Here is an 8,990-nt window from a genome sequence, read left to right as displayed (position 1 = left end):
GCCCCGCGGGGAGCTGGGCACTGCCAGGCTTTGCAAAGCCCGGGGACCGTGGTGACACCCAGTGGCCATTCTTGGGCACTGCAGGCCCGAGCAGCTTCTCCCAAAGGGTCTCCCATCTCTGGCCTCCCCTTAGGGCTGAGGTGGGGGGTGCAGGAGGCAAGGGAGGGGGCAGGGCCTGACCTTGGAGCCTGCCCTTTGTTCCCAGTATGACATCAGCAACGGCGGTCAGCCGGGTGGTGGAGGGGAGTATGAAGTTCAGGTGAGTGGGCCCCAGCCCCCAGGACCCGAAGGGCTCTGCTGTCCCCACAACTGGCGGGGCCTGTTTCTTCCTGTGGATGTGGGTCCAGAGGGAGGAGGGGCCTGGAGCTCCTTTGTACCCCTGGGGGGGGCAGTTCTGGAGCCCTCGGGTGGCACTCTCACCGCCCCCCCAAAATAGGAACCTGAGGGCCCTTCCCCACCGACTCTGCCTGCCTCTCTGCAGGAGGGCTTTGGCTGGACCAATGGCGTGGTCCTGATGCTCCTGGACCGCTACGGTGACCGACTGAGCTCGGGGACCCAGCCAGCTTCCCTGGCGCCCCACGCCCTCCCGCTTGCCCTCCCGCTTGCCCTCCTGCCCAGCCTCCTGCCCCAGTGATGGGCCTCGGGGCCCCATTAAACTCGGCATGAGTCCTCTCCTTTTCTTGCCTCTGGAGACCCCTACCTACCCCACCCGCAGGCAGACCCTGGAGTGGGGTCAGAGTCAGGACCTAGAAGTCACCGGCTGTGCCCTTGTCCCTCCTGGAACACCAGTGAGGACAAAATCCTGTGTGTGGGGAACACCCAGCCTCCGGACCCCAGCCCCCCAAACGCATAGTCCAAACGCTTTATTTTCTGTTGAGATGCTTACAAATACTGAGGGGCGCCCATGGCCCAGTCCTGGGGGCTTAGTGTTAAGGCGTGAAGGACGGGCCAGTGGTCGGGCCTTCTCTCCATCTCTGTCGTCCTTCTGAGGCTGAAGGGAGGGCGGCCGGTCCCCAGGTCTGCTCCCGCAGCCGCCTCGTTCCCGCTCGGGTTTCCCCCGGGGGCGTCGGAGGGGCCCCCACCCCTGTGAGAAGCCCAGCCAGCTCCACAGCCCCCTCGTCCGGCCGCCTCTCCCCGTGTCCTTCCTCCGGTGTCTGGCTGTCCCAGCTTCGTCCCTTCTGGCTCTAAGCAAGGCACAGTGGGAGGGCAAGGTCTGGACCGGGGGTGGCAGGCAGAGCGCCGTCGGTCCGTCCCCAGCGAGCGATGCCCGAGGTCCTGGGCTGGGGAGAGGGCAGTGGGCACCCTCGCACCCGGGGAGGGGCCGCGGCATCGAAGCGGTCACCGTGGAGCGCGTGGTGGGTTAGGACCTCGAGGCTGGCAGCGGAGGTCGGAGGTCGTGGGCCCTGGATCCCGCCGGGGGAGCGGGCGGGAGGAGCATGGCCCCACTCCGCCCCCGGGGCGCCGGCCAGGGGGCTGAGGCAAGAGGATCTTTGGCAGATTCTGGTACCACAATTTGTCCTTTTGCAAAAGAGGGGAGGAGCGCGGGCGCCAGGTCAGAGCTGGCGGCCCCTCTCGTGACAGCCCCGCGGGCACGAGCCGCCAGGCTTTGCGCCTCCGCCCGGGGTAGCTGCTGGCTGGTTCCTTGGGGGCCTGAGCCCCGAAGTTCACCGGGGAGCTCCTCACGCGTGGAACAAGGTCTCGTACAGAAGCCCCAGCTCGCTCCGCCCTCCCAGGCCGCTGGGAGCCCGCCCACGGGGCCGAGGGTCGGGGGGGTCCACCCCAGTCAGTTCATGAACTGAGTGTAGCCCTCTGCTCCGGTGACGATGACATCCATCCAGATGCGCATGGCCTCGGCCGAAGGGGCCACCATGTAGTACAGCCGGTCGTGGGTCTTCACGCAGAAGGTGAGGGCCGGGTTCGGGCTCTGCCCAGGGGGAGAGGCGGGGCTCAGGCCGGGCTCGCCGGACACGCTGGCTGCCCGGCCGTCCGCCGCGCTGTCCCCGGGACCCCCTGGAGCCGGAGCGCAGTCTGAAGTAGGCCCCAGCCAGTCCCCACCGGGGAGGCCACCTGGGGGCACTGGTCCTCAGCAACCCGGGGCCACAAAAGGATCACAAGAATCGGACACAACGGGCCATTCCCGTGAGGGCCAGAGTCTCCTCTCGGAACACGAGGGGCAGATGGAAAAGGCTGCCAGTGGGATGCTGGGCCCAGGCCCCCAGAGGCCAGCGCTCAGGTGGGCACCTAGGCTCCACGCGAGGGAGGCCGATGCACAGGAGGGCGAGAGCCCAGGGCTCAAACGTGTCCCCTCAGTCCCCAGAGCACCCCTTCCTCCAGTGCCCACCTGTCCCCCCACAGGGACACAGCCCGCTGTCATCTTAGGAGGGGGGGAAGGGAGAGGAAAGGGGCAGAGGCCAGTAGGGGACAGGTGGCGTTAATGTGCAGGGGCTGTGGTTACACGGAGGGGGGGAGGGGTACCTCAGTCACCACCGTGAAGCTGAAAAACCTCTTCTGGGAGGGGAGAGGGAGACAGGAAGAGAGAGTTTACAGAGGGACCGGGCACTGGGTCCCCGCCGGGAGCAGGCAGGCCCGGGGGCGGAGCCGGCCCTCACCTTGGCCGCGCTGCGCAGGTGGTCGTAGTAGACCTCCTCAATGGCCTGGAAGTAGATGACCCCCTTCAGCTTCGTCTCGTGCTTGTCTGCAGAGGAGACAGGGCCGCGCTGAGGAGGCCTGCGGTCCCTCGGGGAGGCGCGCCCCCACCGGGACGGGGTGAGCCGCAGGCCTCCAGATCGGAGCCCGACACGGAGCCCCGAGGAGCTGGGCGCAGGCTGGAACCCCCCTGCTCCGCTGCCCGCCGGGCGAGCGGCAGCCACAACTCCAAGCGCCCTTTGGGGGGGTCTCTGCAGAAAGAGGCGGTCTGATGAGTGACAGGCGCGCCCGACCAGGGTCAGATGCCCTCGGAGCCAACGGCGGGACTCCCACGCACGGGCCCACCAAGCAGAGGCTGGCCAGCACAGGACGGGTGTCTAAGCTCCGGTATCTAGACTCACAAATACACCTTAACTTAAAATGAACCCGGTGTAGATAGGTCTCACGGAGAAGATCTGACCTGTTAGCAGCAAGCAAGGAACGTACTGGATGTCAGCACAGGAGTAAGAATCTACGTGCATTTGCTTCTACTCACACTCCACGTGGACACAAGAGAGTTATGATTAAAACGGTCATCTGAGGAGAACAGAGGCGGAATTCCCAACTTAAAGCGCTTTGTTTGGGCTCCATGAGCGCACTGCCCTATTCACCTCTGGTACTAAGAAACGGGGGGCAGGGGTGACAGGAGGTAGGCAAGCTCACCGCAGAGGGGACCGTCCTGGGGGAGGGGACAGGGCACTGCCCAGGGAAAGCCCAGGGCCGGGGCCGCCTTGTCATGTGGCAAGCGCCGCTCGGGCACCAAAACCAAAAGGTCACACCGGCACTAAACTCAGCCGGTGACAGCTGGCGGCTGCACCCTTCCCCCGCCCCTGTGTCATTCCAGGCAGGAGCACCCGCTGCAGCCTCCTGTATGTGCCCCGGCCCCGCCCCCTGCCCCTTCACTTCTCTCCCCTGCGGACAAGGGGCGCTCTTACCGGTGTGCCCTGCGGACACAGGAATGGTCTCCGGCCCCTCCCCTTGGAGAATTCCTAAATGGCCTTCCAGACCCGGCAGGAACACCCCCACAGGGGTGCCGGCTGCACACTCCCGGGTCCCCATAGCGTGGGCCTCCTCTCCAGAGCTCACCACGCTCCCCCTAACCCTCCGCTACCCGTTCTTGGGTCCCCCTCCCCCAACACCCAACAGCTATGTGCCTAGCACACAGCAGGTGCACGGTGCTGGCGGAGCCCTGGGCACCGGGAGCGCCAGAAGCCAGAGATCCTCCTCTTAGGAACCCACAGTCCAGACATACAGGCGTTCATTAGCTATGTGACCTTGACAGCATGGCCGGGAGCACCACCAGAGCACCCGCGGCGTAAGTGGTGAGCGCGAAGCGGGAGAACGCATCTGGAGCGTTCCGCACCGTGCCTGGCACATGAGCGGCATCTACGACCGCTATGCCCCGGGGCTGATGCCACACGGCCCACAGACCCTGTGTAAGGCCAGGGCTCTGCCACAGAGGCCGGGCCGGGCCATTCCCAGGAAGAAAGGGCCCGGAAAGGCTTTGCAGACGGAGGACCAGGGAGGAGGCGCCAGGGCAGGGAGAACGCAGGGCAAGCCCCACCAGGGCTCGGATCCAGCCCGAGGCCTGGCTCCATCGACGCCTCCTCTGGGGCCGGGGACGCGGCGCCCCCCGCTGGCCCCCACCCAGGTGCGGCTCCTGCCTGCCTCTGCCTTCACTGGAAACAGCACCAGCTCCGGCCTCTTCCCTCCTCGGCGCCGTCAGGCTCCCGGCCCGTACACAGCTCCAGACCCGGGAGGGAAAGGCCTTCGGGTCCACGTCATCCGGGCCTTTCGGCAGTGTCCCTCGTCCCCGGCGGCACGCCCTGCCTGCATGTCTGCCCCTTCGGCCGCCTTCCCCCCGGCGTCCGCCTCTCACCCTCTTCCTGCGTTTCGCAGACATTAGGAAGGTCACAGATGCCAAGTGCCAGCCCAGCACCGGGCATGTGGCTTCCTGCCTCCCGCCCCTTGTCCCCTGGCCCTGTCCCTCCCCTCCCCCCTTCCCCAGGGCGTGGCCTATCCACCCCGCTCTGAAGCCCAGCTGCCCAGGTCCAGGCTCAGCTCCGCTGCCTAGCAGGTGTGAGGCCCTGGGGATTCACCCACTGAACCTCTCCGAGCCTACGGTCCGCGTCTGTGAGATGGGCGCACAACAGCGCTTCCCTCCCGAGACGAGATGCCGCGTCGGCACGGCAGCGGCGCAGGCGAGGGCCCAGGGGTCACCACCACCCCAGCAGGCTCAACTCCAACCCGGACTTCCTCCTGAACGAGATGTCCCAGGGGCAGCCCACCTCAGCCGGCCCCCAACGGAGCTCTTCTCCCTGGGCCTGTTTCTCTCAGACCCCCACAAAGTCCCTTTCCAGACACATGTGCCTCTGCCCCCACACCCAGGGCCCCAGGCAATCAGGGCAGGCTTCTTGGAGGGGGTGGCACTCAGGGAGCAGGTCAGAGAATATGCAGGCACTCCAGGCCTGGATGTCTCTGGCACCAGACATTTGCCCTGACCTTCCAGGCTCCGAGCAGGATTGCCCGTCCCGCTGGCCTGGCAGAGCAGCCCCACTAATGCCTTGAGGACAGACCCCAGCTGGGGCACTTAATGCCAGTGCAGAGCGCCACTGGGCTTCCCTTTGCCTCCTGCCACTGCGGCCATCAGGGCTCTGACCGCCACGCTTTCCAGCACAGGGGGCGGGGACGGAGGGCGGCGGAGCCCCCGCTGACCCCCCAAGGGCACGGCCGCGCACCAGCTAAGAACGAACTTTGTGGTTTTGAGCCACTCGGGTCTCAGGACGGGCTGTCCCCGAGGCCCGGCCTCTGCGCTCAGGCTGGGAGCTGTCGGGAGAGGGGAGGGGACTCCAGGGAGGTCCCCGTCCCGCCCGGAGGCAACCACAGGGCCGCACTGCACGCACCGGGACTGGGGGTCCCCCGCGGCACCCCATCATGCGCCCCCGGACCTCCCGCTCCGAGGGGCCGCGCGCAGAGCGCACACCGAGCACAGACGCGGGCGGCGGGGACAGGACCCGGCTGAGCCCCGGCCGGGCGGCCCCGGGGACTCACCCACGTAGTAGGAGAGCGTGCGCCTCAGCCGGTCGAAGACGAACCAGCGCTTCTTCCAGGACTTAATCTTGCCGCCCATCTTGACCAAGTAGCCGCGGCAGACCTGGGGGGGGGGGGGCCCGGGTGAGTCACCCAGGGGTGCAGCCCCTGCCCTCCCTTCCCTGACCCGCGCCGGCCCTGTGGGGGGCCGTCCCCACCCTCTCTTCCGCCGGCCCGCAGGCCTGGGCCTCAGAGCTCCGGGGTTAGGGCAGGAGCCGGGGCCACCACGCCCGAGAGCCGGGCCGCGGGGTCCTGTCGCCGCACCCCAGGGCCACACGCGCCCGGACCTTGCTGCTGAGCACCACGTGCAGGCAGGTGTCAACGCCGTGGCCCGACGACTCGATGTGGGTCTTCAGATCAAAGTCCTCCTTCCGGATGGGCAGGTAGCGAGTCAGGGGTCGTGCCTGTGGGCAGCGGGCAGGCTCAGCAGAGTCCTCCCCTGGCATCCCCTTGTCAAGGTCCCCCGGCCGCAGTCCTGAACCCCCACCCACCCGGGGCAGTCACTCTGGCTTCGAAGGGCTTGTGGCAAAAGCAGAGACCGAGCGGGCAAACCGCTGTGTGGCTCCATGCCTCAGTTTCCCCACCTAGGACCAAGACCAGCCATCCCTGTCTTGCCCCTGCCCCCGTCTCCTTCCTGGGCTGAACGAAACAAGGCATGAAACCAGCCGTGAACATCCTCTGGGAAGCAGAGCCCAGGAACAAATCTGGCCTCTGACTTCCTATCGGACCTTGTTCGGGTCACATGCCCACTCTGGACCCCAGTTTCCTTATAGGTTTAAAAAAAATTTTTATTAATGTTTACATTTGAGAGAGCGAGTGGGGAGGGGCAGAGAGAGGGAGACACAGAATCTGAAGCAGCTCCAGGCTCCGAGCTGTCAGCACAGAGCCCGACACAGGGCTCGAACCCACGAACCGTGAGATCATGACCTGAGCTGAAGTGGCACGCTCAACCGACTGAGGCGCCCAGCTGTCCTTCAGGCTCCTAATCTGTAAAACAAGGGCTTTGAACCAGGTAATCACTAGGATCTGCCCCATCTCAGAAATTCTGACACTGACTAGAACTCTCAGCTGCAAGATTTTTCTACTTTTCCTAAAGAACATTAGGACGGCAAAAAAAGGAAACAGCATAAATTATGTACAGAGAAAGCGAAACGCACCACTTCCAGGTGCCCCAGAGATGGGCTGCCTGCGCCCAGGCCCGCGGCAGACACCAGTGGCCATGGCAGCAACGGCTGAGCCCCAGGACAGGCGCTGGGAGAGGCCAGGGTGGCAGACGGGAGAGCTGGACATCTGACAAAGACCCCAAGTGCAGAGGTGAAACTCAGGAGTTCCTCATCATTATTTTGGGGTCATGTTTATTCTTGAGAGACAGAGAGTGTGTGTGAGCAGGAGAGGGGCAGGGGGAAGGGGAGACAGAGGACCCCGAGCAGGCTCTGTGCTGACAGCAGTGAGCCCGACGTGAGGCTCGAACTCACAAACTGTGAGATCATGACCTGAGCCAAAGTTGGACACTTAACTGACTGAGCCCCCCAGGCGCCCCCTGATCATTTAGTTCCCGAGCCCAGTCCAGGTGGCCTGCCCCCAGAGTTTATGCTGCTTTTTCCCAGGACGTCAGGGAGCTGCGGGGGCTGGTCCCTGGGGGAGGGAGACCCCACGGCACACCCCCACCCCGCCGAAGGGCAGGGAGGGACTAGAAGGCCCAGTGGGAGGGACAGCCTGTGTGGGTCCCACGGGACCTCACAGGGGCCAGGACCGGGGACCGGAGACGTGGGGGACGCCCCCCACCATCAGCCGTTCTGCTTGAGTCTTCCGCGTGAGGCAAAGAGGCAGGGTTCCTGAGCCACGGAGAAACGAGTACACTCCTCCCGGAGGTGTAAACCAGAGTCAGAGCGACATCGTGGCGCAGGGGGGCCAGAGCTGCGGGCCCGGTGGAGTGGGGACCCGACGGCCACGAAACCCCCACACCCAGGCGTCTGCTCCTCGGGGCCGAGCGAGTCCCAAGTGAGACTTCTGCCTTGTGCTGGGCCTACAGCAACCTTTTCTGGAGGAAAGTAGGGTCCCCCCCAGGGTGCCCCTACGGCCCCCACAGCCCTGCCCTCAAGCCCGGCGCACCCCAGCACCCACTGACCTGCGAGAACTGTTTCTCCCGCATCTTGACCTCCTTCTCCACCAGCTGCTGCCTCCTGGCGCTCTCGCTCTGCCGCCTCCGCTCCACCTGCTCCCGCCGCCTCCGCTCCTCCTCCAGGGCCTGCCGCCGGAGCTCCAACTCCCGCTCCTGCCGCCGGAGCCAGCGGTCGGCGCCCAGGGCCGCCCCTCCCTCCCCTTGCCCGGCCGCCCCTCCCCAGACGGCAGCCTGGCACCGGGAGGCGCCACCCTCTTCAAACACCTTGTTTAAAGTGAGACCACGCTGGCTTCCCATCCTGGCTCTGCCACCGGTCTGCGCTCTGAGACCCTGACAAACGCATTTTAAGTCCCTAAGCCTCAGCTGCCTCAGCTGTGCAATGGGGCCAAGAGTGCCTATCTTCAGGGATTACAGTGAAAACTAAGTGAGGTCGTGTGTGTAGATGCCCATCACCGATTCCAGCACACGCAGGAAGCACTGAATAAATAAACTAGGCTCTTCCAATTTTTACCCCAATTCCTAACACATCGACAATCTAAGCAACTTTTTTTTTTTTGGATGCTGAGTATATTCAGTAGTCCTTCCCTAATCTCTAACCAAATTACAAAGACTCGAAATTAAACCTCAAATTTTACGGGGAAAGATAACGTACAGCTATTATCAAAAGATTTTGAAAGTCATTAAAACAAGTCATCAAACACGAAGCGTGTCCGAGACGCCGGCATCCTCAGCGAGACCCCGGCCCCCCCAAACCCCGTTTCTTCCCAGCTCACAACTCGGCAGGGTGTCCCAGCTGCTTGCACATCTCCCGTGCTGACCCCCGGGTGTGAGCATGGCCGCTGCCCCGCTCCCTGGGCCCCGCTCTCACCGGGACACAGAGCGCCCGGAGGGCAGACACGGGCCAGGCCCTTCACAGGCTTCCTCCCCAGGCACCTGCTCTCGGCCTGGCTGTGCCCAGGACAGGGACGCACCACCGTGCTGACCGCCGGCCGCTTCCCTCGGCCCCCGGGCTCCCACATCCCCTGCGCCAACACCTCTGCTCTGGCCTGGACACCTGCGTTCTCTTCCGTCCCTTCCCCACCCCCCCAACCCC

At 65.1% G+C, this 8,990-nt stretch overlaps 2 protein-coding genes across 2 annotated transcripts in view; one reads left to right on the top strand and one right to left on the bottom strand.

The window, feature by feature from the left end:
- The window catches only part of TREH (trehalase), a 13,335-nt gene extending 12,701 nt beyond the window's left edge, over window positions 1-634 (top strand). Inside the window, exons 6-7 of the mRNA XM_029915708.1 lie at window positions 206-259; window positions 482-634. Coding sequence (XP_029771568.1) covers window positions 206-259; window positions 482-634 — 207 coding nt within the window. The remainder of the gene's footprint in view (window positions 1-205; window positions 260-481) is intronic.
- A 214-nt stretch (window positions 635-848) lies between these two features.
- PHLDB1 (pleckstrin homology like domain family B member 1) overlaps window positions 849-8,990 on the bottom strand; it is a 36,038-nt gene continuing 27,896 nt past the window's right edge. The window contains exons 17-22 of the mRNA XM_029915707.1: window positions 7,904-8,305; window positions 6,063-6,179; window positions 5,737-5,839; window positions 2,610-2,695; window positions 2,476-2,508; window positions 849-1,924 (exon numbers count right to left, since the gene is read on the bottom strand). Coding sequence (XP_029771567.1) covers window positions 1,784-1,924; window positions 2,476-2,508; window positions 2,610-2,695; window positions 5,737-5,839; window positions 6,063-6,179; window positions 7,904-8,305 — 882 coding nt within the window. The 3' untranslated portion in view covers window positions 849-1,783. The remainder of the gene's footprint in view (window positions 1,925-2,475; window positions 2,509-2,609; window positions 2,696-5,736; window positions 5,840-6,062; window positions 6,180-7,903; window positions 8,306-8,990) is intronic.

This window comes from Suricata suricatta, chromosome 11 (assembly GCF_006229205.1).
Source record: "Suricata suricatta isolate VVHF042 chromosome 11, meerkat_22Aug2017_6uvM2_HiC, whole genome shotgun sequence".
Classification (NCBI taxonomy): domain Eukaryota; kingdom Metazoa; phylum Chordata; class Mammalia; order Carnivora; family Herpestidae; genus Suricata; species Suricata suricatta.
Note: the sequence above shows the minus strand (reverse complement) of the source record. Positions and strands in the feature narration are given on the sequence as shown.